The sequence below is a fragment of the Solanum lycopersicum genome, chromosome 1, assembly GCF_036512215.1.
Source record: "Solanum lycopersicum chromosome 1, SLM_r2.1".
NCBI classification, from domain to species: domain Eukaryota; kingdom Viridiplantae; phylum Streptophyta; class Magnoliopsida; order Solanales; family Solanaceae; genus Solanum; species Solanum lycopersicum.
In genome coordinates this window covers 6,939,556-6,962,652 of record NC_090800.1, presented here as the reverse complement: position 1 = coordinate 6,962,652, position 23,097 = coordinate 6,939,556, and the positions used below count along the sequence as shown (strand labels likewise).

The following is a 23,097-nucleotide window of genomic DNA, read 5'->3' as shown; positions in this document are numbered from 1 at the left end:
GTTAAAATATTTTTAAAAATTTATAATTTTATTAAGTATTAAAATAGTTTAAAGAACAAATAAAACAATCAAACTTAAAAATAATTAGACTGAGTTGAATCTTGACCCATTATATAACCAGTTATCTAATCTATTTTAATCCAAACAAATTTAAAATAATTAAATCTTAATCCAATTATTATCTTAACCCATTATAATCCGTCCAAATCATTGTGAATTTAGGTCCAATTTCCCTTGTAATGTAGTGATAATGCCCATACTCTCAAATTTGCTATTATGAGTCAAAGGAATTTCCAACTAAAAATATTTATCCAAAATCAACAAAACATAAATTATCTATTTCAAATATTGATTATCAATATATAGATATTTACGCTAAATTAATGAATAAATATTTACTCTTTTGGCTGCTTATTAGGCGGATTAGATAGATAATTATGCTTGATAGTTGACAATTTGACTTATTGAATATCAAATTTTAAATATATTAATCCATTAGCTAATTAGATTTCACGTTTTTTAAGAAACTAAGTAAGTTTATCATTGTATTCAAATTTAGTGTTTTTACGAGTCAAAGTTTTTAATAAGTGACTTAATTTATTTTGATTAATTAATTTATCAATGAACTTGGATTAATTGTTTAATTTTAATATGTTGATCAAATAAGGTAAAATGAGAATAATACTTCATTTATGAATTGATTTATGAAATGACAAATATTAAAGAACAATATATCAGTGCATACTCTCTTCTTTCACTTTCACTCACCATTATATAGATATTCAATCAAACAAAATTATTATTTTGACTTACTTAAACTCATAATTCTATAATTAATAATCACAACAAAAAATATATAGAACTCTTAATTTTGAAAATACTTGCTCGTTAACCTTTAATTCAATAATTGAATATCAATAAGTCAATTTTATAATTAGCTTACCAGTTACGATTTGATTTTGCTAAAAACCTCCACTACCCCCAGCCCCCACCACCACAGAAACAAAAACAAAACGAAAAAAACTGAGAATTGTAAAGAGAGACACAGAGAGTTGTAAATTTGATGTATATGCTTGTAGATATCCTTGAAAAAAATTAAAAAAATTAGGGGTTTTGCAGTGTTTCTGTTCTTGATTTAATTTGAAAGGCATATCTGAGTTGTGGACTTACAAAGCAAAAATAAAGCAGGAAAGCCAGTAAAAGGAAGTATTGATTTTTTTTTTCATGCCACTGGTATGCTGATTCAACTCTCTATAGCTAATGTTTCATTCAATTATTTGAATTCTCAATTATAAAGCTCCAATCTTTATTGTCTTTTTGATTTGATTGCTTCATTTTTCAAGTGAGACTGCACTTTTAAGCCAATTTACTGTATAAAGTTCAAATCTTTTCATATAGGGTTATAGTTAAAAGACCTATTTTCTTGGGTCTGCTCTATGTATCAGGTCTTGTTTTTTCAAGTTTTCTGTTAAAGACCTATTTTCTTGGGTCTGCTCTATGTGTATCAGGTCTTGTTTTTTTCAAGTTTCTGTTGTGGACTGTAAAGCAAAATAAAGTAGAGTTGGAAGGTCATTAAGAAAGTGTTGGAAAAAATTTATGCCATTTGTATGGTGATTTAACCCTCTATAGCTGATCTTTCATTTGAGTTCTTGAATTTAAAGTTCCTAGCTTTCTTGTCAGTTATATTTGATTGGTTTATTTTTTCAAGTGAATTTTTTACTTTCCAAATCCATTTACAGTATAAAGTTCAAATCTTTATGGGGTCTACTGATAGTTTCCTAAGTGTAGTTAAAGACCCATTTTCTTGGGTCTTCTCTATGTATCAGTTCTTGGCTAAAAGTTTCTGTTGTGGACTGTAAAGCAAAATAGAGCACAGTTGGAAGGTCATTAAGAAAGTGTGTGTGAGGTGGGGAGTTTTTTGGGGGGGGGGGGATTTCATGCTATTGGTATGCTGATTCAACCCTATATAGCTGATCTTTCATTTATTCATTGGGGTTTTTGATTATAAAGTTCTATCTTTCTTGTCAATTTGATTGATTCATTTGTCAAGTGAAACTTTCACTTTCTAGACCCATTAATTGTGTAAAGTTCAAATCTTTTCTTATGTTGTATCATTTTAACTTCTTAGGTGAAGTTAAAGTGTAATAAACTTGCAGTTTTTAGCATTTTATCAATTTTTTGTTTCATGTTTCTGTTCTCTCTCTTTTTGTTCTGTAGCTTTTAGTGGTGGTCTATTAAAGGCACTGTTATTTGTTAAAATACCCGCTTACTGTTTAGGAAACTAAAAAGATAATGTATTTAAAAGCTTGATTTATGGGTTGGTTTGTTAAACTTTTGTGTATTCCAACTGGACAACAAGTACTCCAACCATTCCAATTTATGTGGCACCATTTGACCGGACACAAAGTTTATGTAATAATTATTCTTACTTGTTCATTTGTATGTCTGTAAATTATTTCGTTATGGGGAAAATGATCATTTTTAAGTTAAAATTGTTTCCAATTATGGAAATGTGGTCATCAAAAATTGTTTCCAATTATAGAAATGTGACATTCTTTTTAGAATGAACTGAAAAGGAAAAAGTGTCACATAAATTGCGAGGGAGGGAGTAAAAATTTGATTTTGATCCTAGTACACTGCTAGGTGTTTAAGATTAAATGGTGACCTCCTGCTACCTTAATTTGCAGTTATTGGAGTATCAGGGAGAAGAAGGAGCTTTATCTGTTTTTTCTTTCGTAGCTTTAATTGACTTCTGCTAATTTCTAGAATCTTGTACACTAAAAAGCATTCGGTACCAAAAGCTATGATCTTTTGGGACCTCAATGAGCAAATTGTTGTAGAACTATGCTCTGATCTTGCTATACTTCTGGTACATTTAAAAAAACATGTGTATCGGTATTCAGCTTCCTTCGCTTTCCTAACTCAATGCTAAAATCATTTCAGGACAGCAATGGCAAACAAAAGCATGGGGGACAATAGGACCAGGACTTCTGTGTCAATATTTATTGTAGCTGGTCTCTGTTTCTTCTTCTATTTGCTTGGATCATGGCAGAGAAGTGGCGTCGGGAAGGGAGATAGTATAGCTTTGGCAGTCACCAGGAGTGGTGAGAACTGCAATATCCTACCAAATCTCAATTTTGAGACTCGTCATGGTGGCCAAGCAGGTAGTATTGATGATTCAGGAACGGAAGTCAAAAAATTTAAGCCATGCCGTCCTCGTTACACTGATCATACACCATGTCAAGATCAAAAGCGTGCTATGCACCTCCCAAGGGAAAATATGATCTATCGAGAAAGGCATTGTCCGCCTCCAGAAAAGAAGTTGAATTGCCTTATTCCAGCACCTAAGGGGTATGTCGCCCCATTTCCATGGCCAAAGAGTCGGGATTACGTTCCATATGTGAATGCCCCCTATAAGAGCTTGACAGTCGAGAAGGCCATTCAGAACTGGATTCAGTATGAAGGTAATGTGTTTAGGTTCCCTGGAGGAGGGACACAGTTTCCTCAAGGAGCAGATAAATATATTGATCAGCTTGCTTCTGTAATCCCAATTCAAAATGGAACTGTTCGGACTGCTCTGGACACTGGTTGCGGGGTATGATTTGTACAGTGAAAACCTTTCTTATAGCAAAAGATATCCGTGTCTCAGTTTGTTTACCTACTTGGAGAATACTTCTTGTTGTTGTGTTGGCTTTTTTGACTAACAATGTTTCATGATACCAGGTTGCAAGTTGGGGTGCTTATCTTTGGAAAAGGAATGTCATCGCAATGTCATTTGCTCCACGAGACTCACATGAAGCTCAAGTTCAGTTTGCTCTTGAAAGGGGTGTACCTGCTGTAATTGGCGTCCTAGGAACAGTCAAAATGCCATATCCATCTAGGGCCTTTGATATGGCTCATTGTTCTCGCTGTCTAATCCCATGGGGAGCTGCTGGTATAAATCTTGTGTGGTAGTAAGAATACCTTCTTGATGACGAATTGTAATTTCGAAAAAAGTGTGACCTTTTAAAATTTTTGAAGACATTTGGTTTTAACTTCTTCTTTTACTTGTTTTTTCTTTATGGTTTATTCTTAGCCTTTTTGGTAGCTGTTCTTTTGTTGTATATCATAGTCTTTCTTCATGCAGATGGAATCCTCATGATGGAAGTTGATAGAGTTCTTCGACCTGGTGGCTACTGGGTGCTTTCTGGCCCTCCGATCAATTGGAAGACTAATTACAAGGCCTGGCAACGCCCCATGGAGGACCTTCAGGAAGAACAAAGGAAAATTGAAGAGATTGCCAAACTTCTTTGCTGGGAGAAGAAATCTGAGAAGGGTGAGACTGCTATTTGGCAGAAAAGGATGGATGCCGACTCATGCCGTTCTACGCAAGAAGAGTCTGAAGCTACACTTTGTAAATCGACAGATCCAGATGATGTCTGGTACGTCATCATTCTAAACAGTTCAGTTTTATATGTTGGAAATTCTTCCTACTTAAAGCAAAAGCTAAAGAGAATATGCTTCTTGCCTACCATGAGTGGCAAATTTGTGCTACTGTAAACCAGGTTGCTAAAACTATACAAGTACTTTTTGGAATGATGTGAACTTTTTTCCTTGGACAAACTGTTTTTAAAGAAGGTCGCAGTATGCGGAAAGATATCTAGAAGTCTCTATACTTACAGTTTTGTGATAATCTGATATGGTGGATATTTACCTTGTGCAATTACCATCCAAACCTGTTGGTGCAAGCTAGTTAGATGCATAATACAGAATTATTTCTAATAGCCTGGCCGCTTCAATTGTAGCAAAGTAATAGGATAAACTCTTTCATTTCACCTAATACTACGTATATTGCAGCGCAAACTCAATTTTGAAGATCAAGTTTCATGGATTCCATTATTTTGCTTCTGTTGATCAGGTACAACAAAATGGAAGCATGCATAACACCAAGCAAAGGCAATGGTGATGATGAAGGTCTAAAACCATTCCCTGAGAGACTTTTTGCTGTTCCTCCAAGAATTGCTAATGGACTAGTTTCTGGAGTCCCCGTTGAGGCATATCTGGAAGACAACAGGAAATGGAAGAAGCATGTTAGTGCTTATAAGAAAATTAACAAACTCATAGACACAGGAAGGTACCGTAATATCATGGACATGAATTCTGGACTTGGAGGTTTTGCTGCAGCTCTTCAATCTCCCAAGTTGTGGGTTATGAATGTTATGCCTACGATAGCCAAGAAAAATACCTTGGGAGTCATTTATGAACGTGGGCTTATCGGAATTTATCATGACTGGTATGGCTTTCTCTCTCCTATGCTCAATTATATACTTATCTGGTATAGTTGTGGCTTTGATAACTTATCAAGGATTTTTTGTTCGTAGGAAGTTCAGTTCTCTTGCCACTCGATTTTGTATGACTGATTATTAATTTTGTATTCTCTAGTCTTTGGTTTTAAACGCAAAGGACCATCAAAGGAAACCTTTGTTCTGTATCAATGGCTTTGAAAAAAATTAAGGAATTGTCATATGAAAGGACACCTTGATCTAATGTTACTTTCATTTAAATGTTAGTTTGCACTTTTACTTCTTGTTTAGGTATAGTAGTTAACATAAACTTAGAGGATACTATAATCACGATCCTTTAGGTGAAGAGATAAATATAATAAGAGGCCGTAAGTATCTGAGGGTGTAAAATTTAATTACACATATGCACACAACTATATAAGTTGCTGCAGTTGTTTGTAGCACCAAATCTTTTCTGCTTCGTGGGAATAAGGAATGTCAATCCTATGCAGGCTACTTTTAACAAATTGCTTGTCTAACTTTGTCTCTTCATAAGGAATTCAAACTATTCAGTAATTTTCTCTTCCTCTTGTCCTGCTGAAAAGCTACACTCTGATAACAGTTATTGTGTTTCAGGTGTGAAGCGTTCTCTACATACCCAAGGACTTATGATCTCATTCATGCTCATGGTCTTTTCAGTTTATACAAGGACAAGTAAGTATTTCCACTTCTCTTTTTTTTTTTCCTTTTCTTTTTTTGTATTTCAGCTTGTTCACCGTTGAGATCAAGAACCTTAGATAGTATTATGGCTGTTAAGAATGAGGATGGATGCCAATCTGACATGACTGCAATTTGGAAATAAAAAGAATAAGTCGGTGGTATAATTTTACGCCACCATCTCCTATTTCATATATAGAATGTTTTGACATGATTCCATTTTTATTTGTCCTTTACTACTTCCAAAAGTTCAAAATAATCAAACTATTCAATTGTCAAGCTTCAATATGATCGTTCTTGATCAAACTCTTTTCAACTATTATTAATATATCCTTAACACTAATAAAATATACAAGTCAAGTTAATTTCTTAAACTCAGTCAAAAGTCAATACCATGATATAAATTGACTTGAAGGAGCACACCTAATTGCCTCCTTTGAATCTCATTCTGAAATTGAGCTTTATGCAACTAGCATAACTATAATACTATGAATGAAAATCATTTCTTCCTTTAGACCAACTTGCAATTTTCATTGGTGCATCATGTTTATAACTGTCAACTTTAGTTTTAGACCAACTTGCGATTTTCATTGGTCAGGTTTGTAATTGTCAACTTTAGTTTTGGACCAACTTGCAATTTTTATTGGTGCATCATGTTTGTAATTATCAACTTTAGTGAGTCTGGTTTGAAGTTTGATCATGTGACGTAATCCTCCCTCAGTAGATGACTTTTTTTGGGTAAGCAGAGATCTGCACGTAAGCACTTGTTTTTTAATTGTCATGCCCGGACCAGCTTGTGCATACCTCGAATAATTTATGGGGTACTTGCTGCCCTCCACCAACAATAGGTATCAGGTAACGGTCTACCAAGGCCCGGTTAGATGGGAAGAACTCACCTACTTAGTATTTTTGCCTCCAGTAGGATTTGAACTTGGGAGATTGAGACCTCATGGTTCTCCACCCACTTCATTGACCACTAAATAGTAGATGCACCCACGGTTGCACAAGTAAGAACTTTTCTAATTCGTATTAGAGTTAAGAGATATGTTCAAAATAAATACCATTTTTTGGAGGTTGGCTGGTTTGTTCGCATATGAATTCGATGCTAGAGAAACAGGTTAAGCAACTACAAAAAGTTTGCTGAATTGATATATAGGCTAAAAGGAAAAATAGGTCAGTTATACTGGACGAATTCAGCAACTATTTAGCCGCTTAAACTTGTAGGTAATTCTAAGGAGTAATTTCAAATTCAAGCACGGGGTTCCCTGTTGTATATTCTACAAGTAGAGGCCAAGTGTATGTTTTGACTAATCCAGATTCTATTATTTCTTCTTGTTGGTAACACGGCCTGCTTTGTGCATCGGGCTGCCCTTTTTTTTTTTTTTGGTTGCTGTGTCGCCTTTATTATGGATAAGATTCCAGAATGTAATGGGGAAGAAGCAAAAATTGCTTTTGTGCTTTTGGTCAAGTTAGTATTCTAACATTCCTTTGTTGGCTTTTCTTTTTGAAATCATGAAGGTGCAACTTTGAAGACATTCTCTTAGAGATGGACCGTATTTTGCGGCCAGAAGGCGCTGTTATTCTGAGAGATGATATAGATGTTCTAATTAAGGTAAAGAAGATAATAGGAGGTATAAGATGGGACTCCAAATTGATAGATCATGAAGACGGTCCCCTTGTTCCCGAAAAAATACTGGTAGCAGTAAAACAATACTGGACTGTGGGGGATGATAATTCCACATCCACACGATAAGATGCCAGTGAAGACAGTGATGGTTTAATGGATCCCAAGGACCAATTCTTCCATAATCGAAGTTCAGTGAGTAGCTTATTACAGAACCTTCAACACAAGAAATTTTTGGTCGATGAGACGAGGCTATATGGTGTCTGTGTGTTTAACCTTTTCTATTGATGGATCCATACATTATATTGTATGATATTATGCTTTGTAAAACTTGCATTCATTTATTTTTCTTTCTTCTCTTTGAAGCCCCACACTACATGATGGATCTTTTCTGAAACTTTTGATGTATTCTTAGGAGCATTTTCATCTCTGATGAAAAAAACAGATGTTGTAATGTGTTCAATTCAAGTGGGGAGAAACCACTTAGCTTTCCTGGTATCTTGTTGGCGTTTGAACCCTCGTCTCTCGTGATTCATTTTAGCTTTCGTTAACTGCATACATTACCAAGATGAATGTTTTTTTCGTCCTCCTTCTAAAGGACGTTGGTTGCATCTTGAATCGTGGTGACAGATTTAGCAAGGGCGTTTGCCACGCCATTACCTCACTTACTTGTATGTCTCTTTGACACTTGAAGTCCTCATTGATATCTTCTAGTTTCTGGGGAATTTTGTGAATGTCATTAGCCATGTTAAAGATGATCATTGAGTCTGAATTCACAGCTAAAAGTCAGTAACTTGATGAAATTTCGATTAGAGTTGTATGAGCTTCACATGTAACTAACTACCATCTCAAAGGGTGTTCACCAGTTGGTTTGGGTCGGTTATTGGTCAAAATTAAAATAATCGATTTTAAAATTATCAAAATTAAATCAAATATTATGTACATTTATCGGTTTGATTATTTTCGGTTTCGGTTTGGTTTGGTTCGGTTATTCAATTATTAACCATACGCAAAAATAAAAGAAACAATTTTTTCAAAACGTGAAAAAAGTGACAATCATCCATTCAAACAAAAGAATAGTTAGAATGAATGTCATTACAGAACTTTTGATCATTGAATTTACTACCAAAACTTCAAAATTCACTATTTTGGCATGATAAGAAAGAGACTGACATTTTCAGTCACACAAAGAATTTCGATAGATACTCATATACATGAAAGATGAAACCAATAACAAAAATATTCTCAACTTGGATTTTTTTTCAATAAGTAAATTATAAATAAATTTTAATGAAACGTATATAAAATCTAAAATTGTTTATGAATATAAATATTATGTATGTATAATAATAAATTTATGTATATAAGTTTTTGGTTCGGTTCAATTATTTCTTCAGTTTTTTTCGAAAAAAACATAACCAAATCAAATATATCGGGTTTTAACAATAAACCAAATCAAAATCCAAATTAAATCGATTTATTTAATCTATTTAGATCGATTTTTATTCAAACCATGAACACCCCTAACCATCTGCATTAAGTTTCCAGATAAATTTTGATAGCTTCAGAAATCAATTCCATCAATGTACACCATGGCACTAGACTTATTGTCCATATCCATAAGAACATTCTCTTTGATTATTCAATATTCGAAAGTTACTGAAATTAATTAATCTGAATTCAAATCGATAAAGGTAACATGCTCCATACTAGAAAGTTCTCTATTCTCAAGACTCGAGTCCAAGACCTCTCGATAAGTATTCATAGAAGGTTAGATGCTCCATGTTAAAACTTGAAATATGCCATGTATCAAGTTTAATATGGCTGTAGTTTTGGTGATTTTGCTTGAACTCAAAACATCTTGTCCAAAATTATCAGACTTTGTTAAGTTCTACTCTAGACACCAGAGATTTGAAGTATATCGGAGTGCATAGACGTGTAAAAAAATCTTAAAACTTCGTACAGGTTAAATAGCGATGTCCAAATAAGGTACACGCGAAATTTATACATCCACAATCATCTATCAGACGAAAAAACATAGCTATGGTAGAGAACACTTGAGAAAAAGATTAACTCACTTGATTGATACACAAACCAATCTTGAATCTGTAGTCTTCTTCTACCTACAGCTAATTAGGGGAAACCAGACACTATAACAAAGAAAAAGAAGACATTATTTCCCTTTTTTTCTTTTTCAACCTCAAAAAGAAAACCAGTAATACAACAATATATGCAGAAACATATATGATTATATACAGATTACTGAGAAAGGCAAATACTGGGTAAAATTGCAGTGGTACATGCTTTAAACAAGGTCCAACAGTTTTGTCAGTCATCCTTGCAATCTTTATCAGGCCTAGCTTCATAACCCCCTTCTGGTCTTTCGACGAGTGCATATGGCATATACGTACCAAGTATCCTATCCCAGGTAACAAAGAAAGGCTGTGAAAAGTTATACTTGCTTCCGTAAAGTTGGTGGTGAATGTCATGGTATGCTGAGTTGTTTTTAAAGACGATATGGAAGAGGTTTCCAGGTAGCCATAGTCCACAATGATCATCGACTGTTTTGATGGTAGCAAACGAGAAAAAGAAGATGGAAGCTCGAGGAGACATGCCTGAGAAAAGGAAAGCTAAAGCTCCACCGATAGTGTCAAGTAACAGACCCTCTAAAGGATGATTGTACAGAGCTCCGAATGCATATGGAACAACTAGCCGATGATGCTGAGAATGTATATGCTTGTATAAGAACTTGTTTTGATGCATGTAGCGATGCATAAAGTATTGCCAAGTATCTAAGATGACCATGGCAAGAAACAACTGTCTAACAAGAACAAGGAAGCCATGTTGATTTCCATCAGAGTCGCCATCATTACCTGTGACCTGTTCGAAAAAATTAAAGTTTAGTGAACAAGATAAATAATCAAACTTTAGCTTCCAGAAATGAATTGACATATAATCCCAAACAATGAGAAAGTTTGGAAAAGAGAGCACAAGTGCAACAAGTTATTAAGTGGACCTAAAACTACATGAGAAAAGCTACTTCACTACGGCACGACTAAGAACAGTTTCAGTATCAGGTAATGAACATTCTAAAACCCAAGGTCCAATATAATCTCCAAAGCATATGATGTTGGAAGAGACATTTGCTTAAAGAATATAAGCAAGCCAACCACCAATTGGCTGCAGTATGCCATAAGAGCTATGATGAGATGTATGCATTAAGCTGTAACTGTGTAACTAAAGAAATGAAAACTAGGACCAATAACTCCAAATTTTAGCTTGAAACAACATGGGCATAGAAGTACAAGTCAACTGCCTCATTTGTGGTCATGGAAGTTGAACAGAATGCAAACATATTTGGGATAAGGTAGAAGTACCACCCTAGACTACAACCAAAATTACAACCGAAATTCCAGACACACCTTAATTAAACTACGGTCCTATTACCCCCGAACTCATTTTTTTGCTAATTTTGTAAACCTCTTTGGCTTACGTGGCATCCAAATATCGCTCACGCGCCTCAACTGCGTGGAGTCACATGGTGTGCCACATAAGCCAAAAGGTGTACAAAATTACAAAAAAATGAGTTCGGGGGTAATAGGAACTTAGTTTAGTTAAGGTATGTCTCTAAAATTTCGGTTATAGCCTATGGGTGATATTGAAAAAAAAACTATAAAGATCATTGATTGCCATCATTTTGGAGTACAAGCAATCCCTGCATCCTGTAGGAGTCGCCTGCCATCTCCCACATTAGTTCTAGTTTAATTTCAACAAATGGCCATAAACTGCAAATGTTTTTCCATATGCCTCAAGCAGGGTGATGTTTTGTACCCGGCCCAAATATGAAATACCAAAATCAGATTTCTCCATATTTGGAAGAGAATACCCTTCTCCATAGGCTTCTTTCATCCTTACCAAATCGCCACACCCATTTGATTAAATACGCCGTATTGTATGCCTCCAAGTTCCTGATTCCCCAATCCACCCTTTTTTTCTCCTTCTCGCTACCAAGTCACACTTAACAAGATTTAAGGCTCTTATTCCTTACTTTCACTCAGCAGGAAATTTCTTTTTGATCTTATCGCTTGTTCATACATTGACAAGGACATGAGATAGGTGGGAAGTGAGTCAAGCATGTTGTTGATGACCTACTACGGATAGGTACTGCCTTTTCCAAGTCGCAAGCTTCTTTTTAAATCTATCCGCAATCCCATACCACACTTGCTTAGCCTTGTATTTGGCACCTGAAGGCATGCCCAAATAAGTTGTACGAAACTCTCCTGTCTGACACAAGGAAAGTAGAGATTTTCCTCACGTTAAACTTCAGCCCAGAAACAATTTCAAACAACAGCTGAATGACTCTTTAAGTATCTCAACTAAACCTCCTCAGCCCGGCAAAGGATAAGTCTATTTTTAGCATAAAGGATGTGAGAAGCTTCCAATCTATTAGAACCCTGTGTCCCAACATTAAAACATTTTATTCAATTCTAAGACATGCAACTGCACAACATTAAACTAATTCCTTATATTGCCAAGATGAATAAGAAAGCAGAGAGATCCACTTATCTCAAGCCCTAGTATGTGGAGAAAAAAACATTCTGGTGTCCAGCTGCTTATCACCGAGAACTTCACAATAAATATGCATCACTGAATTCACCCAATCTATTTATCACCGAAGCTACTTTATTTTATTAGATAGAGCAAGTATGATCAATTTATCAATGCTTCTTCAAGATGAAGTGTTAAAAGTTGAGCGCCTCAACATCTCTGGAGACATATCGAGAAGAGAGAGGAATCCTAACATCTAAGAAACAGCAAGGAACCATAACTTCTATAACTTGACGTAATCTATTCCCAGAACATAAAATCAATTATTCTCCTTTCTAGCATTCCCAGAACCAAAAACTATACAAGGAGTTGCTAAGAATCTTCCAAGAAAGAAAATAAAACTAATAAACATGTGCAAATGTAACAATATATCAATCTCCAGTTCTCTCCATATGTGAATATAAGAAATACCAGATAGAAATTTAAAAAGACCGAACTTTGCAATATAAATTCCACCGTCCTGCAAGACTACACAATTATGCAGCATAAAATCTAATTGTAAATTGTTTCAAAAAAAAACTAAAGATCCTCAACATATTCTAATAAGGAACCATCCGACAGTGCCAAATTCAAAAATAGTAAACTATTCACTTTCATAACACCTCTAATCCCTCTTCCAACCATGGGGTGTGAACACACCGTGCAAGTATAATTGCACAACATTTGCACCAATCTACATATTTTAAACCTAAAAATTCAAGGATCAAAAGGAATTCCGAACTTTGGTCAAAATGAAGCAGCAGCCACCAGTAAAGGTCAACCCACTTCAATCTCAAATTCGATGGTTATACTAACCCTCTGTATCCAACTGCTCAAACCCAATTCAAAATATCTATTCTAGCTAAATATGTTTCTTTTTACAGTGAATATACAACAACCATCTTCCACTGAATCGCGATACGATCAGCTAAAGTCAAAAACAATAACAAAGACTAATTAAACTGCTTCAAGTAACAATACAACAATCTCCATCTATCAAACTACCAACAATGGTAAAATCAATCAACAAATTTGCAATAAAAAGGGTGATACGGGTAACGAACCGCGAAGAGAACAGTAGCAACAACACTTTGAACAACCTGTTGAAGAAGAACCCCTTTAACAACCTCTTTCTTGGTAACCAAATTCTTCTCATCTTCATCTTTCTTAGTATGTAATCTATAATTCTCCATACCCCCAAGCAAACAATACAATCCTGAATAAACCCAATACACCACTATTGGCAAAATAGTACCCAATAATTCATCTGACACATGTAATCCTCCTCTAACAACATCATTATCAATACTCATATCTCCTTAAAAACACAAGATTCTTGAAAACTATAATAAAAAGATTCAAACTTTACCCAAATAAAACAAAAATCTTGAATACTATAACAAAAAGATTCAAACTTTATGCATTTAAAACAAGATTATGAGGGAACTGTGAAAAGGGATTTTAACATTTCTGTAAAATAAGAGTTTATTTATGGTAAAATGGAGGATTTGGAACTAGGGTTTTCAGAGGAGGTGGATTAAAAATTGAATTCTCTCCCAAAAATTGAAATTGGAAGGAATTCAAGAAAACACAAAAGTGTAAAGCAGGCAAAAAATAAAAATAAAAATCCTAATAATGATCTATTTCTGGTTGGTTATGTTCTGTGAATTTTGTGATTTGAAAGTATTAATTAAAAGGAAATTATTATTGTTATCATCAACATATATGAGGAATCTAGAAAAGCTTTTTCGACAAAGAGTACTAATAATAATAATTGTATAACTATTTTTTTCTTTATAAAATAGATTATTTTCCTTTTATGGATCGAATAAATTACTTTTACCAACATGAGTTGTGGTGCACTAATGAAAGTATTTCACTCTTAATCAAATGTTTTGGATTGCAGTCTTGGGTATGGAGAAAATCCTGTTGCAAGCGCCATCTCTGCGCCTTGAAGTGCGCCATTCGAATTTAGTCAGAACTTTAACGTGAACTTAAAAAAATAAATTAATTTTGAGATCTAATGACTTTTCTCTTTTTAATTTTAGGTCAAATCTTTCGAAATATTTTTATTTTACGCACATGAGTAATTTATTTTGACTTTTTGTACAAATCATTAAGGTTATGTTGAATAATATTTTTCTAGGAGCAAGGACGGAGATAGACAATTATTTGTATTGTGAAAAATATGGTGCTCAAGTCAATTTGTATATATTTTAATTAGTTTTACTTATAATTATTTATTTGATAATTTTATTTTTTTGTATATATTGTTCATATAATGAAAATATGTGTGTCAGGGAGAGTGTAGTTATGACTTCTGCCGGGCAATTTTTTAAAGAGAATATTGCATAAGTGTTGTAGTATTTTATTTGTAGAATAAGATTTTACAGAAAATTTTATTTTGAATAGTGACTTGTGTTATTGAATTTTTATTTTGTGATATAACTTATACCACTAAACTTATGTCTTAAGATAGAGATTGTATAATGTAACTTGTGCCTAATTACATAATTAGTGTTATATAATAAATGTTATGTAACATAACTTGTATTATTAAACTTATGTTCTGGACATTATCTGTACCACTTATGCCTTGAGTTATAACTTGCCACTCCACTTATGTTTTGGACATAACTTAGGGATAATGGATAAGTACTCCGTCAATTTATGATCAAATTTTCAGAGACATATTTATACTATACTAAGGTCCTATTACCTACTAAAGTTATTTTATTAATAATTTTCTATCCCTTTTCGACTTACGTGGCATTATCTTGTGGACCCAACGTTGATTGACTTTTTTCTTCAAGTTAGTGCCACGTAGACCGAAAAGAGGTGGAAAATTACTTATAAAATAAGTTCAGGAGGGTAATAGGACCTTAGTATACTATAAGTGTGTCTCTGAAATTTTGATCATAGGTTGAAGGGGTATTTGTGCATTTTCCCCATAACTTATGCTATTAAACTTATGCCTTGAGGTATGACCGAACACTTAAATATACTGTAGTTTTATACTTTTTTTCATTTCACAAAGAATGATCTTCTTTGATTTGATACACAGTTTAAGAAAATAAAAAAGATCTTTAAATTTTGTGGTCAAGTTATGTCAAACGTGCAAAATTATCCTTTGATCTTATGGTCTTAAACATACCACGTGGAACGCTAAACTTAAAATATTACCAAAAAAGAAAAATGTCTTTTTTTTTAAACGGACTAAAAAAAGAATGTCATTCTTTTTAAATGGAGGGTTAATTAATTTTGAGAGGTAACTACTTTTTCATCTTTAATTAGAAGTTTTGGGTTGAGTCTATTTAAGTACGGAACTGTCTTTTTTAAGCAATGTAAAACTTTTGGATGTGAATTTGAATTAATCAGGCTACAATATTGATATAAATACAAAATTAAAAATTAAAAAAAATTGAGAGATGTGAATACGTGCTGAACAAACATTGGAACAATGTGGAACCATCGACATCGCCAGTTTCATTTTAACTACTTGGCTGCTTGGCTTTAATTGACTTTCAACTACTTAATTCATTACAAGCAACTTAGAGAGAAGGTTGATATAAATATCAAAAAATTGAATAGAATTAAATTAATATGGTCCTTCAATTTCAGTTTAGGTTTTAATTTTTTTTTGAAAAAAAAGTTTAATTCTTCAATTTAACATTTAGTATACAGTACCTTCGATTTAACATTCTACAATTCAATATGCGAAAAATCTAAACTTTCATTAAAAGTATTTTAAAATAATAAGTATTACGATATAAATTTGAACTCAGAAACATTTTAAGATTCAAAATCACAATATAAAAGTTCTATTTTTCCTTACTAGGTAGGTCATTTAATTGTAGCTGCTGAATTCATATGGTTTCATTAATTGAGAGTTTATCACCAAGTTGATGAATGCATTAATTATTTGTGGTGCTAGTATTGGTTGCTTCTAAATAATTTTATTATTTTGAAATTTTATTGGATGTCTGGTATTATAATGAAAAATGATTAAATTTAGGTTGACATAAAAAAATTTAGGTTGGAGGCAATTTCGTATTCCTAACACAGTTAAGAATGGAGGAGTACAAGGCCGGCTTTATGCTTAGGAAATAAGGCTTTTGCATTAGGCCTTCAAATTTCGAGAGCCCAGATTTTTATCAAGAATAAATTATGTGTTAAAATTTTTATAGAAAAATTAATTATCTATGATAAAAAGTATAATTTTTTATAAAGTATATTATTTACCCACTTTAATATCTTTTGTACTTTGCTAAAAATAAGAATTGATAGTAAAAAGTGTTGAACAAAGTGAATAATTTTTTTTTTTAATTTTAGTTTCAAGCATTACTACAAACATAATAAAATGAAAATATCAAGTCATCAACTTCTTGCATCAAATTCTAGGGTTCTAACTCCTATCTTTATTTAATATTTGTCAACTTATTACTTATATAATTATGTTAACAATTCACATAATAATTGTCTCACTGAAAGGATGTTTTCAGTGTTGAGTTGATGAAATCTTACCTAAATTAATAACTGAAAAAATAATATTAAAATACTAATAATTTTCATCTAAATAGTGTAAAAATAAATAAATTTTGAATAAATACGTATATAAAGTTCATTTATATTTAAGGTCCCGAATTGAAATTTCGCTTTAAGCCCACAATCACATTGAGTCGTCCCAAATTGAAAATTCGCTTTAGGCCCCCAATCACCTTAAGCCTCCTGAAGGAGCATTATCATTCCACCACAATCTTTGTTGGTGTTACTTTTAATGTTTATTTATACCTTATGATTTTCAGTTTATTTTTAGATTGTGATAATTTGGTCCTCATTTGCATACAAATTTTGTTTTAGAAATGTCGAATCAAATTAAAGTGAAGTTAAATTTTTTTTGAATCGAGCCAAATTTAATTGATTTGATATTTAGTGTACACTTTTTTAAAATCGAAGAATCAAATTGAAAATTCAATAAAATCGAACTAAAGAATCGTACATCCAACCCAACGTAGGGTGTGTTTAGTTTTTTTTTTTTCATGTTTAACTCGTCAAAGTATTTTGAATTTTTTTTCTAGAAAAGATTAAACACTAAAAATAAAAAAAAATATTTTTTAAAAATTATTTTTTTAAAAAGAAAATATTTTTTCTTCTTAACTAACACATCCATTATAGTGTTTGGTGTAGTAGGAATTTGAATTCAATTATTCTCATTGTTATTATTATATAATGTTGTTATGTCTTTGTCATGAATCTACCAAGAATTGCAACCCCTCAAATATTCTTCTGTTTTACTTTTAGTTCTAAAAAATGTATTAAAGGTATCTTTGAATTATATTGATTTTGATTCATAAAAATATCTTTGATGTTATTCTTATATATTATATATTTGTCCTTTTCTTTTCTCAACTTGACAAGTGAAATTCTTGATAATTTTTGTTATTATGTGTATAAGTTGACATGTTATGAAAAACACATGTAATTAAAATACGTTGATATAAAAGAAAATTAATCACAAAAAAGGAGACATTTCTCTCCCATTCAATAATTCAATATATAATAATACATGAATAGCTCTATGGTTTACTAATTAACAATCATTCGATTTACAAAATCATGTGGAGGGATTAAAAATGCATGTTTCAATTACATGAAGATAAATATAATAGTTTAAATATTAGAGGGACCATAATCAATGTTTATCAAGATCAGAGGACTAAAACTACAATAGTGTTGATTAATCACTTCCATCCTTGTTAAACCACCAAGTCAACACCTTCATTTTCAAACTTTTGTTTAGTTTCAACTAGGGGTGGCAGGGGGACCAGGCTATCCCGCCCCGGCCCGCGTCCCGACCCGAGCCGTCTCCCGCCCGGCCGATCCTCTTATGTTTAGGGGGTTTAAGGGGTGGGGGATGAGGGGACCGGTCAGGGGCTGTTCACCCCTGCGTCTCGGTCGACCCGGCCCGGTCCCGGTCCGGTTGAACCGGCCGGTTCGCGGGATCCCCTTTTTAAAAAAAAAAAATTCAAAAAGTTATCATTTTAATCCGTTGGGGAAACAGCTAGTGGGCCCCCTCCAACGGATTTATGCCACTTTTTGTGTTCCCAAACACCCCCACCACCCCCCTACTTTTAAAGTTTTTTTTAAACCCTCAAGTTATAATAATTACACTTTAATTCTTTTTAATATTATAAATACACATATCCCCTACTATTTCTTACAAAATCATCTATTCTCATTTTTCTCATCTATTTTTCTATATCCTCTCAACTCTCAACTCTCAAGTGTCAATCTTAATTTCTACTTCCATTTTAATTCTCATATTATTATAATTCATATATTTCAATTTTCAATTCAAAATTTTCATATTATATCAATATATATAATTATGTTATCTCATATTTGTTATCAAGTATTTGTTGGAGTTTTAAATTACAAGTTACAACAAACCACAAGCTTCAACAATCGGTTCAACGTTTGCTATTAATGCAGACGTTTGGTATATTCGTTTCATAATATTTATATTTTATTTTTCGTCTTTATTTTTGTGCAATTATTATTTTTATATTACACTCTATATATAATTAAGTATGAGTTCTAGCAAAAAAAAAATAGCGGTAAAGGAAAAGAGAAAGCACAAGATAACGAGGAGAGTAGACTTTTTAAATTATTTAATTTTGATAAAAAAAATAGTAAAGAAAAAAAGAGTAGTAAAAGTGGTGGTACTTCATCTAAATCAACAAGTAGAGTTAGATTTAACATAAATGATTCTACTTATGTTGATGATACTTCTTATGATATTGAATAAATGTTCAATTCGATCACGAAAGTTTAGAATGACGTTATGGTAATATTAATCCTAATGTTGATGAAAATTCAGGTGAAGAAGTAGAAGCTGATTTGGGAGAAGAGGAGTTAGAAGAAACACCTACTAGCTCGGTGACAGAAGTTTCAAATGAGACTATCAATTTACCGGAGCAAAATTTTGGACATTCATCCCTTATACCTCCCACAAGGGAGAAGGTGAAGTATCAACGCGCTAAAACTTCTATTGTGTGGCAATTTATGACTTTCAATAAAGAAAATAGTGTTGCTATTTGTAATAAGTATAAGCAACCTTTTAAACATAAACAAGGTGGGGGTCAAGGTGGAATAGGGGGATTAAATAGACATTTGTTATCTTGTGTGCCGATTCAATATAAAGAAGCTAAAACATTAGCCAATAGAAAAAAAGGAATTTCAATTAATGAATTTGATATTACCGGTAATGCATCGATAGGGGCTTCTAACATGGTTCAAGGAACATTAGATCCTTTTAACCCTGTTGGTGCAATAACACAACGTAAATATAATAAGAAATTAGATCGAAAAATTTTAGCTAAAATGGTTTCTGTTTGTGGTTTGCCTTATAGTTTTCCTTCAAATCCCAATTCTATTGAATATATTCAACAAACTTATAATCAGAATTATAGAGGCTTTTCAAGAAATACTGTTAAATCTGATGTTTTTGAATTTCAAGGTAAACATTGTCGATTTCTTCATTGTATATTTAGCATATTAGATAGTAGAAAGTCTATAACTTCGGACATGAGTCGTAGTGTTAATGGAAATGATTATTTAACTATTACTGCACATTGGATTGATCATAATTGGAATTTGCAAAAAAAGAATTATAAGTTATAAACTATGTATAGAGAAAAAAACTGCTGCATATTTAGCTTCAAATATTTTAAGTGTTTTAGATTATTACATGATTATAGATAAAATAATGTCTGTCGCATTAGATAATGCATCTAAGAATACAAACGCTGCTAAAATGTTAAAAATTAGATTATGTCCAATTCACAATAATGTTTTTCATGTTAGATGTGTTGTACATATATTAAATTTAGTTGTACAAGATGGTATTTCATTATTTGATTTTGGTAGCGTAAAAATTGAATATGCCGTTACCTGGATTTTCATACAAACAATGCTGCTAGAATTGGGGAATTTAATGAGCGTTGTTTACTATGTGAATTGTCACCTAGAAAAATTACAAAATATATTAAAACAAGGTGAAATTCTCTTTACGAAATGCTTTCGGTTGCTTACAAATATAGAAGACCCATACAAATGTTTTTTAATGCTTATAATGCTGACCAATTAGATAGAATTTGTGATGAAGATTGGGAAGAAACTAAAGAACTATTACAGTTTTTAAGACTTTTTTATGATGCTACTACCATGTTTTCTAGAATTTATTATCCTACTATTTCATCCGTATTAATAAATATTTGTGCTCTTACAATTCAATTTTGTAAATATAAAAAAATAGATAAATTTAGAGTTGCAATTGAAGGTATGGTTGAAAAATTTTAAAAATATTTTTTTACTATTCGTCAAGTTTTTTTTACCGGCTACTTTACTTCATCCCGCTTATAAATTACAAGGTTTGCAAGACCTTGTTGACACATTTTATGAAACTTAAGAAATTTTACCGGAAGAAATTTCAAATTGTCAAACGTGTGAGTCTAGCATAACAGTAGAAGCAAAGCTGAAAAATATAAAACTACGAAAAATTTTCAAGGAGAAGTTGGTCAAACTTCTAATGTTGAGATTGATTTGTCACTTCCAATTTCAACTTATGTGCGAGGTATTCTTGGTTTTAATTCTATTAACCGTGATGATTTTGAAGAATATCTTAATCAATATTTAGAAATATTGGAAATCAAAGATGGCAACAAAGATTCATTAGGATGGTGGAGTAGGCGAACCGATGCATTTCCAACTTTGAGCAAAATGGTTCGTGATGTTCTATCTATTCAAGCTTCATCAGTTGCATCAGAGGCTGCTCTCAGTGCGGCAAGATTTCAAATTAGTTATCATAGACATTCATTGGCGGAAGACAGTTTGGAAACAACAGTTTTATTTAGAGACTGGTCCAATGTCGGAAGGAGGAATAACAATTTGCCAAAGTTAAGTAAAAAACAAGCAAGTTGGATCAAAACACTAATTGAATGCAGTGATGATGAATTAGAGACACAAGAATTTCTAGCAAGTTTGCTAACACCGGAGGATATCACCATCGATATGATGCGACAATTAGATAAATTTTAAAGGAGAAAACAAATATTTTTAGATTACATTCGAGAACTAATTGAAACAGAACCCTTCCTAGAAGGTGGCTGCGTAAAATTAGTTACTCATCTAATATCTGTAACAAATATTAGTTTTACGTATAAAAACTTATTGAAACAGAACCCTTCCTAGAAGGTGGCTGCGTAGATTAGTTACACCACTAATATTTGTTAATTGTAACTTCTAAGTTCTATTGAATAAATTTGAAGATTTTAACTTTTGTTCAAGTTTTTTTTATACAATTATTGTTTTACATTTTAATTTTAATATATACAATTAAATATATACTAAAGTACTAAGCTGACTTTAAAATACTTAATTTAAAGTTTACAATTTACATTACTTTAAAATATTTAAATTACAAATTTAAACTTCTCAAATTTGAAATTTAAAACTTTAATGTTGAAACTTGAAATTTTAAACATGAATCTTGAAATTTGAAAATTGAAACTTTAAATTTGAAAATTTATTTTGATATTTGAAAATCAAAAATTAAATTTAAAATTTATTAGCTAAAGACGTATAATTTCAATATAAGTATATAAGTATTTAAAAATAAAAAAAATTCCCTGTCCCATCCCGTCTCGTCCCCCCAAATCCCATCTCATCCCGTATATATAGTGGGATGGGATGAGACCTATTTTGTCCCCCCCAATCCCGATCCCGGTCTAAATCCCCTCTCTCCGTCCCCCGTCCCGTCCCCCAGTCCCCTTCCTTGTCCCCTTGCCAGCCCTAGTTTCAACAAACAAAAATAATTGTGCAATTAAATCTACCAAAAATCATACATGAACTAAAACATAATAAGAAAGCAAAATAAAAATAAAAAAATTTACTGAAATAATTAAATTATGGTTGTCTATAATCTATGTATATGTTTAGGATAGTTATAATAACCTAATATATTGTATACACAAGGATTAATGCATTAGTCTCCCAGTGGGTTTTCTTAGCCACCCATGATGTTGGTTTTTTTAGATAATCCTGCTCCTATACCGTTGGATTTGTATCTCGGCATTCCATCGGTGGGTTTGTTTATAATCCTTTCCGTTTTGAATGTCTTCTTGAATAGTTATAATGGCCCATATGAGCGAGATATACTTTATGGGGGGGAGGGAGGATGGACATAGTTTTTTCAGGCAGCGATTGTTTAGTCCACGATTTATTGGATGGTCGGTGCAAGGATGGAATTGGAACACATTGATTCGGCTCATTCCTGTCCTCCGCTTCAGGGTCTGTCCCTCGGTGTGGTCAGAACTCCATACTATCGTACAACGAAGCTTACACTTCTATTACGAGAACTTTGTCTACATCCATTCCCGATTCTTTTTCACCTCAGAGGATCGTGTTGGGTGAATTATGACCTCGTGCGATTGTGTTGGATAAATATGGCATCATGTGATTATATAGAGTGAAAAACAACCCTTTCGTAAAAATACTTATTTATGAGCTAACTAGTCATACTTTGTCCAACTATCCTACAAGGAGACTTTTGAGAGCCAAAAGTATTAAAGGAGTGGTCATAGAAATGGGTGTATCATGGCATTGCAAGATGTCTTGCCTAAATGAATTAGAGTTGCAATGTTAGAAAAGTGATCAAAAGAAGTTCATCAAGGCTTTTTCCTCGAGTCCTATCATGACTGCACTCAACAAAAGAACTTTTCAAAAGGCGTTGCCTTTTTTCACTCATGTGATATTGTTGGACTGAGCTTCCGTTGATTGTCCAAGATACTCCACTGCTGCCCTATGTAGGACTCCGAGCCGTGTCCCAGTCCTAGTGTGCCTAATCTC

The 23,097-nt window shown here is 32.8% G+C and overlaps 2 protein-coding genes and 1 long non-coding RNA gene across 4 annotated transcripts; 2 read left to right on the top strand and 1 right to left on the bottom strand.

The window, feature by feature from the left end:
* Positions 1 to 806: 806 nt before the first annotated feature.
* LOC101247648 (probable methyltransferase PMT2) lies at positions 807 to 8,100 on the top strand. Of its 2 annotated transcripts, none has more exons than XM_004228328.4 (7): positions 807 to 1,233; positions 2,944 to 3,595; positions 3,724 to 3,934; positions 4,127 to 4,421; positions 4,898 to 5,272; positions 5,898 to 5,975; positions 7,497 to 8,100. In XM_004228328.4, the coding sequence occupies exons 2-7, from the start codon at positions 2,951 to 2,953 to the stop codon at positions 7,729 to 7,731; spliced, it is 1,839 nt and encodes a 612-aa protein (XP_004228376.1). In that variant the 5' UTR covers positions 807 to 1,233; positions 2,944 to 2,950; the 3' UTR covers positions 7,732 to 8,100. The 2 variants fall into 2 exon arrangements, with proteins under 2 accessions (XP_004228376.1, XP_069152999.1); XM_069296898.1 differs by lacking the exon at positions 807 to 1,233 and adding an exon at positions 1,989 to 2,082.
* A 1,468-nt stretch (positions 8,101 to 9,568) lies between these two features.
* LOC101248229 (sphinganine C4-monooxygenase 1) lies at positions 9,569 to 14,154 on the bottom strand. The gene is made up of 2 exons (XM_004228330.5): positions 13,254 to 14,154; positions 9,569 to 10,482 (listed from the first exon to the last, which is right to left on the bottom strand). The coding sequence occupies exons 1-2, from the start codon at positions 13,500 to 13,502 to the stop codon at positions 9,931 to 9,933; spliced, it is 801 nt and encodes a 266-aa protein (XP_004228378.1). The 5' UTR covers positions 13,503 to 14,154; the 3' UTR covers positions 9,569 to 9,930.
* A 4,256-nt stretch (positions 14,155 to 18,410) lies between these two features.
* LOC104647913 (uncharacterized) lies at positions 18,411 to 21,536 on the top strand. Its single transcript, XR_011220505.1, has 2 exons — positions 18,411 to 18,688; positions 19,070 to 21,536. It is a non-coding gene; the product is annotated as an uncharacterized lncRNA (long non-coding RNA).
* Positions 21,537 to 23,097: the final 1,561 nt, after the last annotated feature.

Excerpts from the sequence above, each read along its gene's own strand:
- LOC101247648 (XM_004228328.4), top strand. The coding sequence starts at position 2,951 with ATGGCAAACAAAAGCATGGGGGACAATAGGACCAGGACTTCTGTGTCA. Across the intron at positions 3,596-3,723 it reads CTCTGGACACTGGTTGCGGG|GTTGCAAGTTGGGGTGCTTA; the intron begins GTATGATTTGTA and ends TCATGATACCAG. Across the intron at positions 3,935-4,126 it reads AATCCCATGGGGAGCTGCTG|ATGGAATCCTCATGATGGAA; the intron begins GTATAAATCTTG and ends TTCTTCATGCAG.
- LOC101248229 (XM_004228330.5), bottom strand. The coding sequence starts at position 13,502 with ATGAGTATTGATAATGATGTTGTTAGAGGAGGATTACATGTGTCAGAT. Across the intron at positions 10,483-13,253 it reads TTGCTACTGTTCTCTTCGCG|GTCACAGGTAATGATGGCGA; the intron begins GTTCGTTACCCG and ends TTTTTCGAACAG.